Source organism: Spermophilus citellus (assembly GCF_964194105.1).
Source record: "Spermophilus citellus genome assembly, contig: SCAFFOLD_251, whole genome shotgun sequence".
NCBI lineage: Eukaryota > Metazoa > Chordata > Mammalia > Rodentia > Sciuridae > Spermophilus > Spermophilus citellus.
Window position 1 is genome coordinate 317,390 of NW_027672798.1, and position 20,821 is coordinate 338,210.

The 20,821-nt window shown below is 39.9% G+C and overlaps 2 protein-coding genes across 2 annotated transcripts; one reads left to right on the forward strand and one right to left on the reverse strand.

Annotated features, from left to right (window-relative positions):
* Positions 1-2,006: 2,006 nt before the first annotated feature.
* Positions 2,007-2,891, reverse strand: LOC308640592 (vomeronasal type-1 receptor 90-like; the record flags this gene model as incomplete). Its single annotated transcript, XM_081312439.1, has 1 exon — positions 2,007-2,891. One exon carries the CDS (start codon positions 2,889-2,891, stop codon positions 2,007-2,009), a length of 885 nt encoding a protein of 294 aa, XP_081168565.1.
* Positions 2,892-19,410: 16,519 nt separating this feature from the next.
* LOC308640593 (vomeronasal type-1 receptor 94-like) lies at positions 19,411-20,259 on the forward strand (the record flags this gene model as incomplete). Its single annotated transcript, XM_081312440.1, has 1 exon — positions 19,411-20,259. The coding sequence occupies one exon, from the start codon at positions 19,411-19,413 to the stop codon at positions 20,257-20,259; it is 849 nt and encodes a 282-aa protein (XP_081168566.1).
* Positions 20,260-20,821: the final 562 nt, after the last annotated feature.

Here is a 20,821-nt window from a genome sequence, read left to right on the forward strand (position 1 = left end):
TCTGTCTTCATAGATAGTGACAGTTTCACCTACATCCTGATGATGTCACAGTCTGTTGAACTTATGTTAGAATAAACTGCTCAAAAGGCAGACAGCACATTCCACCATCCTTGCTAATCCAAAGTCCATGTATAAAAACATGAATTGGTGTCAACATACTTTATATGCAACCAGAGATATGAGCAATTGTGTTGTATATGTGTAATAAGGATTGTAAAGCATTCTGCTGTCATTTATTTTTTAAAAATCAATAAGAAAAGACAGACAACATTGTAGTCTCAGCACTAATCTGAATCTTTGAGCTGGACACAGCACTGTGGAGCTGGGGTTCCAGCTACTCAGGAGGCTGAGGCAGGAGGATCACTTGAGCTCAGGAGTTCAAGACCAGCCTCTATAACACAGCAAGATTCTATCTCAAAACAAAAACCCAATATGTGAATATCATCTACTATATAGAATTTGTAGCTAATACTGAGGAAGACAAAAAGAAATCCACCCAATACCTTCTTCCTTTGGTTAAAGTAAACTTTTCAGGAGTCAGGAGAAATAGCAGTCTCTTCCTGCCTTTGGGACCCATGTCCTTGGGAGTCCCCACAGCAGTCCCAGAAGTGTAGCTAAAATCTCCACATGCTATTTCAGAAGGAAGGTGATGGCTTGGGTCTCCTCCAGGGGTTGACCAACTACATCACTGAACAGCTTTCACGTTGACTTTTTGGTATTCAATCCAACAGCCTGATTTATTTGGTTAATGCTGTGTCACCATAGGTCACACATGGCCACCTGGAATCCAGTTGCATTTCTAAGCTAGACAGATGCAGGATGGGGGTTGGCATTCCAGTCCCCAGCTGTCTGTAGCAATTGCTATGATACCTGTGTTCCACTTTAACATGATGTCACTGTTCTGTCAGAAATACCATTGGCTAGGTGCTGATGCCCAGGATCTGCAGCCTGACTGTCAATCAAATCCTGATTTTCTCCACCTATTTCTTCTACAATTCACTGACTTTATTTATCTGGGTCTTCATTTCCTTCATGTAAAGAGGCGACAATAATATTAATACCCTCAGAGCCTCACTATGGTCACTAAGAGTTAATATATACATGTAATATGTGTGCATACAGAAGTTAGCTGTTACTTTAATTTTTTATCATGGCTTGCTTCATACATTTGCATATCATCATCATGCAGGCACCAGGCTAATCTCTGAAGTCTTCCAATGAGGCTGAAAGAGGCCAATAGGTTGAGGTTGCAAGGTCCACCGAAAATGAACTGGGATGTAAATGAGATCTGTTTTCTACCTGAACTCTCTCCTGTACTCGGACTCCTGATTACCTACGCTCACTATGGGCTTGTTGTTCAGAGGCAAATAAAATCATGTTGAAAAAATTAATATATGAAAACGTGAATGAAAAGAAATATGTGGAGGAAAAAGGGACAGTTGTGATTTGTAAAACTTGTTAAGTTAACATTGAGGGAATTGATGATCTTAGTTGATATTTGTTGCTCTAATGAAAGAAAGAATCAAAACACTAATTATATAAAGGTACACAGAGTTGTACTTATGCATATTTTTTCTCTTTCTATGATAAAGCAAAATAGTTCTTCCAACATGAATTTTTCCAGGCAAGAGTGAGCACACTTTGTAAACCATGGACAGTGAATGGTATCTATTTTGGTGATGCTTAGTACGGTCATGCATACTAAATCAGTGAATTAGTCTTTTTTTAATATTTTCATACCAGGGATTGAATCCAGGGCCACTTTACCACGGAAACCTTTCCCCATCCCTTTTTCTATTTTATTTAGAGACAGGGTCTCACTGAGTTGCTTTGGGCCTTGCTAAGTTACTGAGGCTGGCCTCCAACTTGCAATCCTCCTGCCTCAGCCTCTCAAACACATTTGTGGAAATTCAGAAGTAAAGCAGGAGTGAGAAAAGAAGTGGTTATCTGGCACTGTGTAAACATTTCCTCTCCTTCCCCCGTGTGGATTGGAAGAAATTGATGATTCATTTTTCAACACAGATGAGTATCAAGGCACTGAGGGTAGCATAGCCATTGCCCACCAGCATCTGGACCCACAGGTGAGTGGGATCCTCCCTGTGCATCTCTCCCGAAGAGGAGAAGAACACACAGTCCACAAAGTACATGAGCACAAAGAGTCCCATGAGCAGCAGGATGGTCCTGGTGGCTCTCAGTTCTGGAGAGGCTCTTGTGGACAGGCTGGTGCTGTGGAGGTGCTGGCACTGCCTCTTATGCCTGCACAGGAGGGTCACCATATACCCACTGGAGGTGGCCATGAGCCCCATGAGGAAGATGTCCCGGAGTATTCCCATCATGGAGAAGAAGGTCCTGAAGTAGTGACCCATGGGGCCAACAGTGCAGGACTCAGAGACAAACCTGAAAGCTGCTGTGTCATCAGTGGGGCCTCCCATGGAGACCAAGAGGCAGACATTGAAGAACACGTTGAACACCCAGAAAGTAACCAAGGTCCACACACTGCACTGTGGGGACGTGTGCTTGGACTTGGCCAGATAGGAGCTTCTGAGGCTGAGGGTGGTGGCCTGCAGGACACTCAGCAGGCAAGTGGTGCTGACTGACAGGCTCCTCATCAGCCTGTACAGGTAGATGATGGCTTTACATGTGATGTCATTCCAAAAGTCCTGAACCCCCAAAATGCCTAGGTCCAGGTGTGCCCTGAGTATGAGCATCAGCAGGTGAATCAGGGCCAGGTGAGTGATGGCCACGTCCGTAGGCCTGGTCCTGCACTGGACAAGGAACGTGAGGACGTGGAAGAGAAGCAAGAAGACGTTGGCTGTGATCCCGATGACAATTTGGAAACAAAAGGCATTTCTTACAGCAAGAAAAATGTAAAGTGTGCTGCTTTGGGTCATCTTTTTTTCTGGGGAGAAGAAGCAGGTGGTCAACACCTTAGAATAAAAGGAAGGTCAACTCCTCCTCAGAACCATCACCAGCCTCAACATCCCGACCCCTTAAACTGCCCGCTTCAAAACATGGGGGTCCCTACACCCCCTCCCCAGTCCTCTCAGCACTCAGGCACAGCATCTCCCCTGGGTCTCTGTGCTTTCATGGCCAGGGCCACCATGGATCTGCCTGGGCACGTGGAGTGAGCTGACCAAAACTGAGTATGTGGCATTTGAAGGGGACTCCAGTGCGGCAGATTGCAGGGACGTCCACAGAGAACTCTCAAGGAAAGGGTGTCAAGGGGACAGCCTCGTACAGCTCTGTCCCTCCAGTGTTTGGGTTGTTGGTCACCAGCTTACAGACCAGATATCAAAATGTTGGCTCTGCAATCTGACTTCTTGCATTTATTGATTGGTATATATGTTTTGGTACCAGAGACTGAACCCAAGTTTGCTTAGCCACTTATATTATTTTACATATATTTATTTATACCAGAAAAACCACATCTAAGTGAGCAGAACCATCAGTGATTAGCAGGATCATATTCTAAAATTTCTTTTCTGTCCATTCTTTAGTACATGGAAAAAGGGTACAAAGTAATCACAATTTAAATACTTTCTTTTTGTACCGGGGATTGCACCCAAGGGTCTCACTAAATTGCTTAGGGCTTTGCTGTGTTGCTGAGGCTGTCCTCGAATCAGTTATCCTCCTGCCTCAGCTTCCCAAAATGCTGGGATTACAGGTTTGTGCCACTATCTCTTGTACAATGTCAGTATGTTTGGGGATCATAATTTTCAGTGTTTTAATTAGAAGATGGGAATCCAATCTCATGCTGAGAGAGGAGTTTCTATAAAGAGCAAGTTTTCATATCTTCTCTTAGTTAGGAATGATATTTATCCAGAGAAGGGAGAGGAACAATTATACCAGACAATTTGGTAATGACATCCCTATGAAATATTTTCCTATAGAGAAAAGGTATTGACTTTATTTCAGTTTTAATGTTTACACTGAGACTCGTAACATCTTGCCGCATTTTATCATCTGAAAAAGAAGAGGGCAAGAGTATATGTTATTTTCACAGCTACCTAGAAAGTTATATTTGGATAAAAATCAGTTTAAGGGTGAGCAAAAATGTCAAAGGGTCCAGACAACTTAAGTCTTTCAAGCCTAGTTAAATAATTGCTTTGAAATCTTTGAGGAAGTGCCATTGTCTAAAATTAAAATTAAGTTGTCATATTAGGAAAATTACAGCTCTTCCCAATGATTAAATTATTTAAAAAAGTATTTATATTTCTCCATTCACATCTTCAGCAAAATCAGATTTGCTCCATTGGTGTGATCAAGAGAACAAAAGAAAAATGCTAATATAGTGGTCTAGGAGTCTCCACATTTTAAAAGTCACAGATGGTTATTAGTAGGCACAGTGCTACATGGTTTGTCTGACTTCTGTGTAGCTAATTATAGAAATGCCTATTTCTGGATGTGTATTTGAAGAAATACATATTTTGATCCCCAAAGTCCCTTAAAACAACATAAACTGGATATATAACATTTGAAGATGTCTTTTAAAAATCATAGAAAATGAAATAACTAGGATTCCCTTCTATCATGTTATGAAATATAAATTTTCTTTAATTTGGTTCAAAAAATAAAATGTACAGCATCAGAAAACCAGGAGGAATATCGTATTGGAGTCCTCTGCAGATGGAGGACTCAGGACTGGGTTTCAGCATGGCCCAGGGGATGCAGCCCTGTCGGCATCTTTGTGGGAGGGAGGGACGGATTGAGGAGGGAAGGGAGCTGTGTTTTCAGAGCAGCGTTACCTGAAAGCAAGTGGAAGACATTTTTTCTATAGGAGAAACTTCCTAGTTAGAGCTGGAAACCTTATTTCCTGAAATTACAGTGGGTTTCTCCTCAGAGATCATGGAGATGGAGTAAACATGCACAACAGTTTTCAACTTCTGAAAGAAAATAACTCTTTTTTTCTATAAACCTTTATTTTGTTTTACTTATCTTTGTGTGGTGCTGAGGATTGAACCCAGTGCTCACATGTGCCAAACAAGTGCTCTAACCTGAGCCCCAGCCCCAGCCCAAGAATTGCTTTTAAAAAAAAAAACTTTTAGTTGTCAACAAGTATTATTTATTTATTTCTTCATTCATTCATTCATTCATTCATTCATTCATTCCTATGATAAAAGAACGAATGTTGGAGTATCCAAAAATAAAAAGGAATAGAAGGTTGATATTTTTATTTACTTAGATAAAATAGACTATCTTCATGAGGTTTATGTATAACATTTTAGGATTTTAAAAACCACCATTAACAATGATATTTAAAAGTGGACAAAGGTAAGAAGACCTAGACAGATGTTTAGGTTTCTTCACATCTGCCAGGACCACATAGTCTAGGATATCAGGACGCAGACACAGGGCCTGTCCCTCATCAGGATGGCCCAGGATGCTCTCCTCAAACAGAGCTCTAGGGAGAGAGGAGCTGCAGCAGCTCCTGGCTGCCCTGATGTGCCGAGCCCCAGGTCATGACTTGAACCCTGGAGGAAACAAGGCATCCTCAGACTGGAAGTTCTGAACAAATGACAGACATCAGAGAAAGATAATGTGGAAAAGAAGTTGAGAAACAGGTCTCATCTGAAGAGCTCACCATGGGAGGAACAAGAAAACTTAGTGGGCAGATTAGAGGATGAAACCTAAGTGGAGAAAAAAGTGTAAATGGAGATTTGTTTCTTTAAGAAATCATCCTTAGGGTCCCTTAGAGCTGATGGAGTGAGGTCCCTTTGAGAGAGACGTAGCACAGTGGGGACTCCTCTCCTGCCCTGACCAGGGAAGACGTCACTTAAACATTTTGCATCCTGCCACTGTCCAAATCATGGACAACCCTGATATCTGTCTGTCTATCTAGCTATCTGTGTATCTATCTATCTATCTATCTATCTATCTATCATCTATTGATCTATCTTAACAAATGGGCCAGACACTAGTAATCAATAACAAAGCTGGAGCAGCCTGGCCATTGGCAAGGACAGCAGTGGATGAGGAGGAGGCTCTCAGCAGAGCCCCACACCAGCTGGGGCTGCCACAGCTGTGTGTGGAGAGACACAGGCTGCAGGGAGGGGGGACTTATCTGTTTTCTTGGGTGCAAGGTGAACACAGTCTCACGTGTCCTGTAACCACTGGGATGCATGTTTTCATTTAGTGATGTGCATTAGCTACAAAAAGTGTATATTTGGTTTTTGTTTCACTCAGATCAAGTTCATAATGACTTCTGCACTAACATCTCTGTTCTCCCTGATGTCCTGTTGAGGGGGCACCGTGGGACCTTTGGAAGCCAGGAAGGGGCAATTGCTACTCTTACCACCTGGTTTTAATAGTAAGGAACTGGAGCCCCTGGTCTCTGCTCCAGCTTGAACCCTCTGGCACTGGATTTAGCCCTTTACTCTTGTGACTCATGAATATTGTTAGTATTTTAATAAGAAATTACTATCTCAAGTAAATCACTTCAGGTTCCCATCTATTTCTCAGAAGGCAGTGAGTTCAATGTGTGGCTCTATCAGATCTCAAAGTTCATATTACTAAGTTGTCTTGCTATTTTCTGCTTCAGCCTTACTAGTTCATAGTAATATTAACCAAGGAAGATAATTTTATTTGACAGGCTTGATTTTTCATTCTCTTGTCTCCATAAATCAGTTCAAAATATTTCTTTGATGTTTCCTAGAGCATGATGGGTTTACTTTTGTGAAGTCAAAAATGAGACAAAATACTTCAGCATAAGACAATGCTATTTGATGTTTTGTAGGGATGTGAGGCTCAACTCCCTGTAAAAGTCAATGATCAGAACAGAGAACATCATTTCATTCTGATTAATTGAAAAGTACTTCAGTGTGTATAACTTTCTCTATCATTATCTCAGGTAGTAAAACTAAATGCTGAAAAAAAAATTGAACTGATTTATGGAGACAAGAGAATGAAAATCAAGCCTGTAAAATAAAATTATCTTTCTTGGTGAATATTAATATGAACTAGTAAGATTGTAGCAGAAGATAGCAAGACAACTTAGTAACATGAACTTTGAGATCTGATAGAGCCATGCATTAAACTCACTGCATCTGAGAAATAGATGAGAATCTGAAATGAATTACTTGAGATAGTCATTTCTTATTAAAAATTAACAAAATCCATGAGTCACCAAAGTAAAGGGCTAACTGTAGTAAGAAGAGAATTTCCCTTTGCAGTCTAGAGAAAACAGTTCTCTGAGATGTTGAGTGTGGGTAGAGCTGGGGACATAATTCAGATCTGCCAAATAACCTAACATACAATTTGACTATTTTAATTCTTCATCACAATCACAGAAGCCCACTCACACACTCGTGCTGCATCTTAGGAATAGAAAAGCACTTACCTGGGCAGGTAGCATGGGGAGTCGGGATACCTGAGCGGATCCTGCACCATTTTAAGGAAAGCACGTCTTTAATTCATCTCTTTGTAGGCCTTTAATTTTAACACCTGAAGAAGGTGACAAGATGCCACTTGGGAAGGCAGAACTGTGGCTTCCCCAGTGGAACATGTCTCTTACTTTTACTTTAGTCTCTGCTGGATAACAGAAACTGGGGGAGAGTTGAACTCAAAACTTTTCTCAAGTCCCTGGACACACTCATGTGAGGATCTCACAGCTCCCAGTCATGTGGACTATACCCATATTCTCATTTTTTAAAAAACCATGTTCAAATCAGCTCAATCCTATTCTACATATTTTGCAATGTATCTCCCTTGGGGTGAGTGGTTAATGCCATCTCCCACGCATTCCTAGTGGCTCTGAGGGTGATCTCCCTAAAATGTGAGGCTGTCAACCCTGGTCCACTCTCATAATGACCATGTGGTTTGGGGTATTATGTCTCCTAAGGTTTCCAAACTCAGTTTCAGGTTTGCATTTCTGTTTCAGGTTAAGAAAGATATTAAGATATTAAAATATCCATTCTGGTGATGAAGACAAAATATATAAATTTGAAAATAAAGCTGACCATTGCAGAGAAAATGTTATAAGATATGTGAGTAGAATTTCCAAGAAATATGTGATAACACAAAAAGACCAAATTCAAGATTTATCAGGATAAATGAAGGTAGAGAAATTTAAACCAAAGGAATGCACAATTTTTCCATGAAATAATATCAGAAAATTTCCCAAACTTAACTAATTAAGTGCAAAATCAAGTAAAGGAGGCTTATAAGACCTCAAATATGCAAAATTAAAACATTTGCACACTAAGGCATATTATTATAAAAATGCCTAACATACAAAATAAGGATAGAATTTTAAAGGCTTTCAGAGAAAAATGAAGTGTCACATTTAGAGGGAAATCAATCTGGATCTCAGTCATTTTTTCAACCAAGACCCTGAAAACTAGTATGTATTGGAATAATATATGCTGAGCTCTGAAAGAAAGTGAATGCTAGCCAAGAATACAATACCCAGCAAAATAAAATCTCAGAATTGATGCTTAAATAAAAACATTTCATGACAAATATAAGGTAAAAAAACTCACAAGACTAGAAAGACTGCATTACAAAATATACTCAAAACATTTCACGAAGAAGATACAAAAGAAAATGTAAGTGGAAAACAAGCAAAGGAAGGGAAGAACAAACTATTTCAAATTAAAAGCCAAAAATAAACCAAGCTGACTGAAAATAAAAATCATATCTTATTGACATCTTTGAGTTCTCAGAGGACTTAGCCAATTCTATGAGACTTTCAAAGAAGAACTAACGCCAACACTCCTCAAATTATTCCATGAAATAGAAGAGGAGGGAACCTTTTCAAACTCAATCTATAAAGCTGGTATAACCCTGATACCATAACCAGATGAAGACACATGAAGAAAAGAAACCTCAGACCAATATCCCTGATGAACTTAGATGCAAAAATTCTTAATAAAATTCTGGCAAAAAGCCTACAAAATTATTTTAAAAATCTAGTGCACTATGATCAAGAGGGGTTCATCTAAAGGATGCAAGTTTGGTTCAATGTAATGGAAATCAATAAATGTAATACATCACAGCAATAGACTTAGAGACAAGAATCATATTATCTCAATAGATACAGAAAAAAATTTGATAAAGTACAGTAAGCATTTATGTTCAAAATTCTAGAAGAACCAGGGATATAAGGAACATATATTATAAAAGCTATATATGCTAAACCCAATGCCAACATAATCCTAAATGGAATGATTGAAAGCATATTCTCTTGAAATTCTGGTAAAGATAAGGATGCCCTGTGTCACCACTTCTTATTCAACATCATCTTGAAACTCTAGCCAGAGCAGGTTGACAGAAGAAAGAAATTAAAGGTACATGAAGAAAGAAAGAAGGACTCAAACTATCCTTATTTGCTGATGACATGATTCTATATTTAGAGAACCCAAAAATCTCCACTAGAAAACTTCTAGAACTGACAAATGAATTCAGCAAAGTAGCAGGATGTAAAATCAACACATATAATTCAATTTCATTCCTATACATCAGTGATGAATTGACTGAAAAAGAAATTAGAAAAAGTACCCCATTCACAGTAGCCTCAAAAAAAATTTGGGAATCAATCTAACAAAAGAGATAAAAGACTTCTATAATGAAAACACAGAACCCTAAAGAATAAAATTGAAGACCTTAGGAGAGAAAACATATTCCATGATCTTGGATAGGCAGAATTAACATTGTCCAAGTGGCCATACCACCACAAGTGCTACACAGATTGAATGCAGTTCCTATTAAAATCCCAGTAACATTTTCCACAAGAATAGAAATAATCAGTCATGAAATTCATTTGGAAAAACAAGAGGCCCAGAATAGCCAAACCAATCCTGACCAAGAAAAATGAAGCAGGAAACTTCACAATACCAGACCTTAAATTACACTACAGAGCTACAGTATCAAAAACTGCATGGTGTATGGGCACCAAGCAGACAGGTAGACCAATGGTAAGAACAGAAGACACAGAGAAGAATCCACAGAAATACAGTGACCTCATACTAGAAAAGGTGCAAAAAACACACATTGGAGAAATGATAACATCTCCAAAAATTAAGTGAGGAAAACTGGAAATCCACATGTAGCCACAGGCAATTAAACCCTTTTCTCTCAACCTGCACAAAACCCAACTCTAAGTGGATCAAGAACTTAGGGATTAGACCAGAGACCCAGAGACCCAAATCTACCTCATGTTGGCTTAGGAACCAACTTCCTCAACAAAACTCCTAAAATGCAAAAAGTTCAATCATGAGTAAATAAATGGCATGAAACCAAACTCAAATGCTTGTTTAGAGCAAGAGAAATGATCAAGAATGGGGAGAGAGGGTTTACAGAATGGGAGAACATCTTTTCCACCCACATCTCAGAGCACTAATCTCCAGGATATGACTCAAAAAACTGAACACCACAAAAACAAATAACCCAATCCATAAATGGGCAAAGAAAATGTGTAGACACTTCATAGAGGAAGAAACACCAATGTTCAACAAATATATTAAAAAAGTGTTCAACATTTCTTGAGTTTTTGTTTTTGGTTTTTCTAGCAATTAGAGAAATGCAAACTAAAACTCTACTAAGATTTCATCTCACCCCAGTCAGAGTGGCAATTATGAAGAATACAAGTAATAATAAGTGTTGGTGAGGATGTGGGGCAGAAGTTACACTCATGTATGGCTGTGGGAATGTAAAGTGGTGCAACCACTCTGGAAAGCAGGGTGGAGATTCCTCAGAAAACTGGGAATGGAACCACCATGTTTTCCAATTACCCCTCTCCTCAGTATACACCCAGAGGACTTAAAATCTGCATACCATAGTAATGTAGTCACATCAATGTTCACACCAGCTCAATTCACAATCACTCACTGTGGAACCAACACAGGTGTCCTTCACCAGATGAATGGGTGAAAAAGATGTGCTACATACACACATGGAATATACCCAGACAAAGAGGAGTAATATGTATTGCCAGTCAATGGATGGAACAGGGGACTGTCATGCTAACTGAAGTTATTCAATCCCCCAAACTAAAAAGCCCAATGCTTTCTCTAGTATGCAGATGCTGTCTCACAATAAGTGCTGGGTTGGAAAGATTGGAAGTACATTGGATTTGTCAAAGGGGAATGAAGGAAAGGGAGGGGCAATCTCAATATAGAAGACAATAGAATGAATGGGACTTTACTTTCCTATGTGCATGTATAAATGTCCCACACAAAAAATTTGTGAAATTCAAAAAATAACTCTTGTTTGTTAGGGGTAGTGTTTGATGTCAGTTCTTGGTTTGATACCCAGTGTCACAGTCTGGCTCATGTACTCTCAAACTTCCTACATTCAAGTCCTAACTCTCAGATCTTGATACTGAGGTAACATTGGAAGGCAGAACCTTTATCAATATAGTTATGGTATGTTCACATGAGTTCACATGGCTTTGTAATAAAACAGTGTGACTCATGTCCTTGTAAGAAGAGAGTTGGATACAGACAATTCTCAGAGGGGAGACAAGAAAAGAACACAACCCCAGGTGGCCATATGCAAGTCAAGAAGAGAGGTCACAGGAGGAAGCAAATCTAACAACACATTCATCTTAGATTTCCAACCTTTTGAGCACTCAGTCTATGGTATTCTGATCTGATAGCTCTAGCAAACCAGTACACACAGTAATGCTAAATTTGTAAAATGGAGGATTTATTTCTCTTTCCAAGGGGGAGGATATTTAGGAATATCCTCTGCTGTTTTGGTAAATTTTATGTAAATATAAAAGTATTCCTAAATATCCCTTTTATATTAAATACCTGAATGATTCCAGGTTGGGTGGTGCATAACTATTATTCCAGCAGCTTGGGAGACTGAGGCAGGATGATCAAAAGTTGGAGGCCAGCCTCAGCAACATAGTGAGGCCCTAGGCAACTCAGTGAGGCCCCATCTCTAAATAAAAATGAAAAGGGCTGCGACTGGGGCTCAGAGGTTAAGCACCCCTGGGTTCCATACTAATGTCAAAAACAAAACAACAGAAAACCAACCAACTAACAACTGGAATGAACACCCTGCAACCAAAATCCCCCCTCCCCACTTTTTTTTTTCATTTCAGGTTTCTTTTAATGGATCAAGGACCTGGGAATAAAACCAGAGACCCTGCATCTAATAAAAGAAAAAGTAGGCCCTAATCTCCATCATGTGGGATGAGGCTCCAACTTCCTTAATGAGACTCCTATAGCACAAGAATTAAAACCAAGAATCAATAAATTAGATGGATTCAAACTATTTTTTTTTCTCAGCAAAAGAAACAATCTGTGAGGTAAATAGAAACCATACACCTTAGGAGCAAATTTTTACCCCTCACACATGAGATAGAGCACTAATCTCTAGGGTTTATAAAGAACTCAAAAAGCTAAGCAACAAAAAAACAAATAACCTAATCAATAAATGGGCCAAAGACCTGAACAGACACTTCTCAGAAGAGGACGTACAATCAATCAAGAAATATATGAAAAAATGCTCATCATCTCTAGCAATCAGAGAAATGCAAACGAAAACCACTCTAACATATCAAAGTACATGTATGAAGACACAATTTGGTGTGAATATACTTTATATACACCCAGAGATATGAAAAATTGTGCTCTATATGTGTACTAAGAATTGTAATGCATTCTGCTGTCATATATAAATTAAAAAAATAATATTTATTTTTTAATTGTAGTTGGAACCATACCTTTATTTTATTTATTTGTTTTTATATGGTGCTGAGGATTGAACTCAGGGCCTTGAACATGCTAGGCGAATGTTCTACTACTGAGCCACAACCCCAGCCCTCAATTCAGCTTTCTAAATATCCACAGATTAGAATGCTTACGGAAAATATACTTCAGATCACTTCATGTTCTAAATCTTTTTTTATATACATTTTTAGATGCTGGGGATTGAACCCAGGGCCTGGTCATGTTAAGCCCAGACTTTACCACCAACCTACATCCATGGTCCTAAAACTTTCATTTGAATTTCTTACTCTGACTATGGATACATAGTAACCTCTTTTGCAGTTCCCAGAAGCTTTCTTCTACAATTTCCAATCTATCCAGTCCAGTAAATGTGATTTTTTTTTACACCAGGGATTGGACTCAGGGGTACTCAGTCACTGAGCCCCGTCCCCAGCCCTGTTTTGCATTTTATTTAGAGACGGGGTCTCCCTGAGTTGCTTAGGGCCTTGCTGTTGCTGAGGCTGGCTTTGAATTCATAATCCTTCTGCCTCAGCCTCCTGAGCCGCTGGGATGACGGGTGTGCACCACCGTGCCCAGCTAAATGTGAAATTGCACATTGCAGATACTATATTTTTAGTTCTTTGCAGTTTCATTTCATACCTTTAATTTTCCATTTTTCTCAGAAAAATAACTAATCTTTTCCTCTATTTTACCAGTATTAACTATTATTACATTGATTACAGGTCTTTTTAGAGCATTATCATCTAATTCCAATACCCGGAACATCGCAAGATATACTTCAAATTCTTGTGTTTATTTTAGGTTTGTAGGTCATGGACTTCCATTTCTTCCAGGTCTCACAGATTTTTATATAATTTTGTATAAATTACATAAGAAACAGGGCTGCGGTTGAGGCTTGATGGTAGAGTGCTTGCTTAGCATATGCAAGGCCCTGGGTTCGATCCTCAGCACCACATAAAAATAAATAAATAAAATAAAGATGATATTGTGTCCAATGTAAAAAAAATGTTAAAAAAATAAATTACATAAGTAACAAACAAACATTTTGATTGTTCCTTCCAGAGTAAGAGTGAGCCTTTTTCCTGTCTCCATTGATGAGGATGAACCTGAGGGATGATCACTCAGGTTCCCAACAGAGTGGAGTCCAGCACAGACTCTGCCTCATCTGAAAGTAGGTGCCACCTGCCTGCTGCTCCCTCAAGCCCAGCCTCCAGATCTGCCTCTAATTTTCTGTTTTGCTTCAAGAGCATTTTTATGTGATGCACTGTGAATCCTGAAATTTTCTGTATGGAAATCACAGAGTACATGAGCAGGAATGTCAGGAAACCAGGTGGTCCATGTGAAAATGGAGTTATAGGGAGAGGATCTACAGAGTCTCAGGGGGATCTAGGGATCTCTCACCCCCAGAATTCAGGCATCACAACACATGGACAGGATACGGGTTAATTTGAACTTTGAATCCAAGTAAGAGAACTTGGTGTTGTCTACAAGATCGGGATGCACTTTTTTTGTCAAGAAAACTCCTAGGAAATTTTGAGCACCTCTCCCCAGATGGTTGTTATACAGAACAGAATCAAATCAAGGGGACAAGTGAAATGTTGCACTGGGGACTCAATAGTTCTGTGCTCCCCAGTGGGGTCTTGTCACCTTAGTAGAGACACTAAAATTGCAGGCTGCAGAGAGATGAACTCACAGCACCCTTTCTCTTAGACCCATGCAGGTTATGCTCAGGTGCACCAAGTGCCTTGCATCCATCCAGGTAAGTGTGTCTCCATTCTGCAGAGATAGTGAGTGAGTACCTGGGGCTTGTAGGAGGAGGTTGAAAGGGGCAAACTGGGTCTAGGAGTGAGGTTCTTGGTAGCTTGAGACACCCAGCTCTCACCCCTTTATTTAAGAAGACTAAGGTGCTCTGTGAAAATGTGAGGAAGGAGATCTTCCTAGGTTGCATCATCATTTGAGACACAGAAAGTTAGGTGCTATTTTCAATAGGAAGTGCCAATTATCTCAGGTTCCTACTTAATTTTCTTCTAGCAACTACAGCAGTGCTCATGTTATATATGCATTTCCCTGTTTGATATGCTATTTACTCCTAAACCAATAATCAGGGATGTAATAAGTCGCCTGTCTACTTTGTACTAAATGCACTCAAGTTTCCTTCTCTCACCTTTCTGAACAAATAGAATATTACCCATCTGTGACTACTAGATGCTGAGGAATTAAAAACCATAATTTTATATGACCCAGAAGGTAATGAGGACAACCGCACATGGCCACAGGCATCTATTTAACTTTCTCATGAAATCTTTGTTATCCTACATTTAATCTCACAATTTAGAAGTGAATGGTGCCACTTCATAGTTGGTGCTCTGCCCGTGAGCAAATTTAAAGTGAGAGGACAGTGGTCCTGTGTCACCTTCCCAGGAGAAGACCAGTGAATCTGATTATGGTGTCCTTCTCCTTCCCCAACGACAAGGTAACAGAATTATCCATAGCTAGGTAAGAAGACTATTTGTGTCCATTAATCTTCTTTCTTTTCATTATTCACTTAAAAATTCTCTTTGCCCTTTCTCTAATAATGAAAGTGTCTGAAAGGCCTTTGATTATATATCCCACATTTTTTTTTATCCATTCATCCACTGAAGGGCATCAAGGTTGGCTCCACAGTTTAGCTATTGTGAAATGTGCTGCTATAAACATGGATGTTGCTGTGTCCCTATAGTGTGCTGTTTTTTAAGTCCTTTGGGGATAGACCGAGGAGAGGAATATCTGGGTCAAATGGTGGTTCCATTCCCAGATTTCCAAGGAATCTCCATACTGCTTTCCAGATTGCCTGCACCAATTTGCAGTCCCACCAGCAGTGTATGAGTGTGCCTTTTCCCCACATCCTAAACTCATTCGGTCCTGGTATGTATTTTCAGGTCCTATTTCATGCAAATGCACTTCCAGAAAAAAAGTGAACCTATCTGCTTTTCTTCTTCCTAAGGCAAACTGGACATGCCTCACATCATCAGGGCAATGGATCCTCCTGCGGGTATGTTTGGGTTTCCCACTGATGACAGCTTAGGTAGGGTCTGTGATGAATCTAACTTGCTGTTCCCTATTGTTGTTAGAAGACTAATTTTTCTTTTAATAATTCTCAATACAGACTTTAAAATATTCTTAGGGTCTATCTGTAAGTGTGAACCCTGAGCTGCACTTAAATTCTTCCAAGTTACAGAAAAAAAAATGGGTTATTTTCAGCCTTATTTTCTGGAAATAGCTGCTATTTATTCACCCAAATATTCTCCAGGATTTTCTCCTCCTTGGTCCTGTGGCTTATGTATGTCACAGTGGCTCTGCACCCAGCGTGGCATCTGGCTGTGGGTGGCTGTGCCTTCCCTGATGTGCAAGCTGTTTCTCCCTAGTGCTCTTCAGAGTTTCCCAGCTACACCTATGCCACAGAGAAGAACTTCCTGCCCAATTTTTCCTGAGATCCTAAGCCATTTAAAGCAGGATGAGTTCCCCTCTCAGATTTAACTTGTCCATCTTACTTTAGCCATGGGAATCATGGTGAAGTTGAACTATGTGGAAACCATGAATCAAAGTGTGCTCCTTTGCTGGTGCTGGTATTATTATTATTTTGTTACCAGGGAGGAAAACCAGCAGTGCTTGACCCCTGAACCACAACCCCAGAACTTTTCACATTTTATTTAGAGACAAGGTCTCCCTAAGGTGCTTTGGGCCTCTTTAACTTGCTAAGGCTGGCCTCAAAACTTGTGATCCTTCTGTCTCAGTCTCCCAAACTGCTGGGATTACAGGTGTGCACCACTGCACCTGGGCCACGTTACTTCCCCTGTGACTTATGTCCCTCTCTAGGAAAGGTGCAGTCTTTCTAATGTAGTTTGCTTTGAATAGTGTGTTAACTGAATACTATCACATTGCTAAGAGCCACAGGTTAGGAAGCCCCTTCATTACCCTGCAGGGAAGCAGAAAGTTTCATCCTGGTCCTGAGCCCCTGGGCTCTTCTGTACTAGACGGGTGTGAGTGGCAGGTTCAATGGCTAGGAGATGACATGCTGGACAATTTCTTTTAGCTCATTTTTATAAAGTGTTCTTATTCACCAGAACTCATTCTAGTGTCAATGAGCTATCAACACAGATGTAGCTACATACTTTTTAAACTCACTTACACATTGTCTGATATTTAAGTGAATCAGTTTTCTGTATTGGATGTATGATTTGCTGTTACATTATGATGTGATCTGAAATTTAGATGGAGGATGGGTACGGTAATCCCAGGGTCTTGGAGGCTGAGGCAGGAGGATTGTGAATTCAAAGCCAACCTCAGGAAATTACCAAGGCCCTGGGCAACTTAGTGAGACCCTGTCTGAAAATAAAAACAAGAAAACCAGGTGGGGGGTGCTCAGGCTGTGTATCAGTGGTTGAGGACTCCTGGGTTCAATTCCTGGTAGGAAAAATAAACTCTTTGTTCACAGCTGGATAGATTTAGAAATACGTCATTGCTCCTGGGTCTAGACTACTTTAGTCGTTGAAAGTGTTTGCTCACTCTCTTTCATGCTCTGGAGAAAGGAGACTCAATTTTCATGCTGCTACTGTGCAGTTTTGTCTTCAGACAAATAAGTCTTTCTGGTCATTTTCAAGCAACAATGAACTGGGGTTCATTTTTTGAAGTAAGACTGAAAATCATGTCCTTCATTGCTCTGATTTGAGGTGATTTAAACATGTTACTGAAAGGGTTTTACAATCTGTGTGCTTGCCTTGCACATGTTTTAACATGAATTAAACACAATGAAAGCAAAGTCTCCATTTCACACAAATGGTATAAGAGAACACCATTTTAGAACTAAAATTTTAAATATTTATTTTAAAATGTTGTACATAAATGATTATACTTAAACATAGATGTTTAAGTTATTCTTTAAATCTTCATCAGTATATATTTAACCTACATGAAACAGTTGTTATAAGAACAGATGTATGTAATTTTATGTATAAAGATGGAAGGGAATAACATCTGTGCCTGTGATCATGTGTGCCTTGTGGAAGATCTTCCTAGTGTCATTTCTGGGCTTGTCATGGTAGCAAACCTGAATATACTGAATAAGTGAAAGAATAAAATTTTATTTTTTCTGATCACCACATTTGGGAAAAGAAGAATATTTTTTACTGATGGTGTAGAGAATTTCTCTTTTAGACAAACACTGCATGTTCTTACTCATGTATGAAACCTAAAAAAAGCATTGCACAACTCTCCAAGAAATATTGTTCCAGCAGATCATTCAACAAATTCTCCAGCATAAATTTCAGTCTTGGGCATTTGATTACAGAAAAATGTCACCTTGAACTTGTAATAGAGATAATATCTTGGAGAGCTCATCTTTCAGGAATGGGCTGGGCATGTGTCCTTCAATTAAAACCTTAAAATATCAAGTCTGTTTTAACTGTAGTTCTATTTAATACTCTGATTATAAAGTCTTGAAAAGGAAAAAAAAATAACTAAGCTCTTGGGAATAGTTCCAGAATGTTCTAACATAGGCTAGTTATTCTGGCCAGAGAATGAACAAAATGTGACATGTATAGCCACCTCAAAGGATTCCAAGGACAGACATAAAGTTTTGACTCCTCAGAATAGGATTGTGCAAATGTTCTACTTTGTAGGTTTTTCTATTTTTTTTTTTACTGGAGTTTGAACACAGGAGCAATTAACCACTGAGCCACATCTCCACCCTATTTTTATATTTTATTTAGACACAGGGTTTCCCTGAGTTGCTCAGAGCCTGTGTAAGTTGCTGAGGCTCTCTTTGAACTCACATCCTCCTGCCTCAGGCTCCTGAACTGTTGGGATTACAGGTGTGCACCCATTCACCCTGTGGTAATTTCTTTCTTGTCTTTCTTTTCAGGCAGGGACACAGCTGATCTGTTGTTAAAAGAACTGCATTGATTCTCCCAAGTCATGTTCATGAAGAACTGTGTGATAATAAGATTAGAAGCCAATATTTCTGGAGAGCTCATTATGTGCCACAAACACTTCAAGGTTGGTCAGCACACTTTATTTTTTCCCACATAGTCTCTGCAGGATCCACATAACAGGACTCTTTTTGTGGACAGCTGAGATGACCGGACCTCAGCATCCCAGGGTGCTTAAGAAGAAGTTATGGTAAATGGCAGCTCCGACTCGTAACTTCAACCAGTCCGACATCAGAGTTCACAGCAACATTTTCTTATTATATGCCGCTGTGGATGTCCCAGTGAGACGGGAAGGTACTGAGATAAGGCGGTGTGTGGAGATGCGTTCTCCAGAGTGTGAATAGAACATAGTATTTTTTTAAAAATTTTGTGCTGGAGGCTGCCTGGTGGGTAAGTGCAGCAGCACCAAGATACACCTGGTCCTTTTGACTCTGTATTTTGAAACAGGGTCTCACTAAGACGCCAAGACTGGTTTCACCTTTTTCATCCTCCTGCCTCAGCATCTCGGGTCACTGGGATTTCAGGCACACATCACTGTGCCCAGCACCAGAACTGAGTTTTCATGTGGAATAAAAATATAGTTGGATGAACCTTCTTTTTTTCCTCATTTGAGATTGATGAAGGAGGTCAGATTTGCAAAAAAAAAAAAAAAAAAAAAAAGGCATTTTTGTATGTTACTGTGGTCACAATATTTTTCTTTCCCTTGTAAGATGAACAAAGCCAACAGACTGTACAGTAATATTCACATAAGAAACACTGTGTACACCATGACTGGTTTTGGGGTCATAGCCAACACCCTTCTTCTTCTCGTCCACATCTCCTTGCACATTACTGGGCACAGACCTAAGCCCTCTGACATGCCCATTGGTCTCCTTGTCCTAATCCACCTGGTAATTCTGCTCATCAATGGCTTCATAGCATCGAACATTTTTATACCTCAGGGGGGAAGGTGGGATGACCTGATGTGTAAATTGCTCATCTACCTGTACAGGTTGATGAGAGGCTTCTCCATCTGTGCTACCTGCCTGCTGAGTGTCCTCCAAGCCATCACCCTCAGCCCCAGGGGCTCCTGCTTGGCAAAGTTCAAACATAAATCCTCATGTCACAACCTGTGTTTCCTTCTCTTCCTGTGGGTCATCTACTCATCCTTCAGTAGCCACCTCTTCATCTCCATTGCTGCTACCCACAATTGGACCTCAGACAACTTTATGTACGTTACAGAATCCTGCTCCTTCATTCCCATGACCTTCTTCCTCCGGCACAGCTTGTCCACCCTGCTGACCTTAAGGGAAGTCTCCTTTATAGGAATAATGGCCCTCTTCATTGGATACATGGTGGCTCTTCTGTGTAGGCACAAGAGGAAAACCCAGCATCTCCACAGCACCAGCCCATCTCCAGTGTCATCCCCAGAACTGAGGGCCACCCAGACAATCCTGCTGCTCATGAGTTGCCTCGTGGTCATGTCCATCTTGGACAGCATTATCTCATATGCAAGAATCACACTGAAAGATGATCCAATATTTTACTGTTTCCAGAACCTCGTGACCCATAGCTATGCCTCATTCAGCCCTTTGGTGTTTATTTGTACTGAAAAACGTATAATTAGTATTTTATGATATAGTGGGAGAAGACAGTAAACATTTCAGTAGCCAGTGGAGGATAAGTTCTGATAAGGTGAGAAACTGTGCTGAATTTGGAGTGATTTATGATGACAGAGTGTGTAGAGTCTTTGGTTTAAATGCAATGCAATGTCTCACTTCCTCTTTAAACCATACACTTGGACATACGTGGATGACAATTACATCCAAGAAAGCCAAACCATGTGACTCTGTGAAATATTATGGGGATGTCATGTTTCTCACCGGATCCTTAATAGTGGCCTCTGAGTTGGATGTCACTTGTCATAACCTGGGTATTTCCAAACTCTTTTTAGATACAAGAGTTCCAATGCTTCTCAAATATTGCCTTATCTCCATTATCTGTATTTTTCCAAACTACACTTGTAAACATATTCTACCATGAAATATCACATGATCCAGCACACACGCAATACACACTCATAGGTGCACACACACACACATGTTCTACATGCAGGGAGTCGAACAGTCATCTCCACATCACTGCTCCTAAAACCATGCTTTAAATATTCAAACATAGAAACAACTCAACACCTACAAC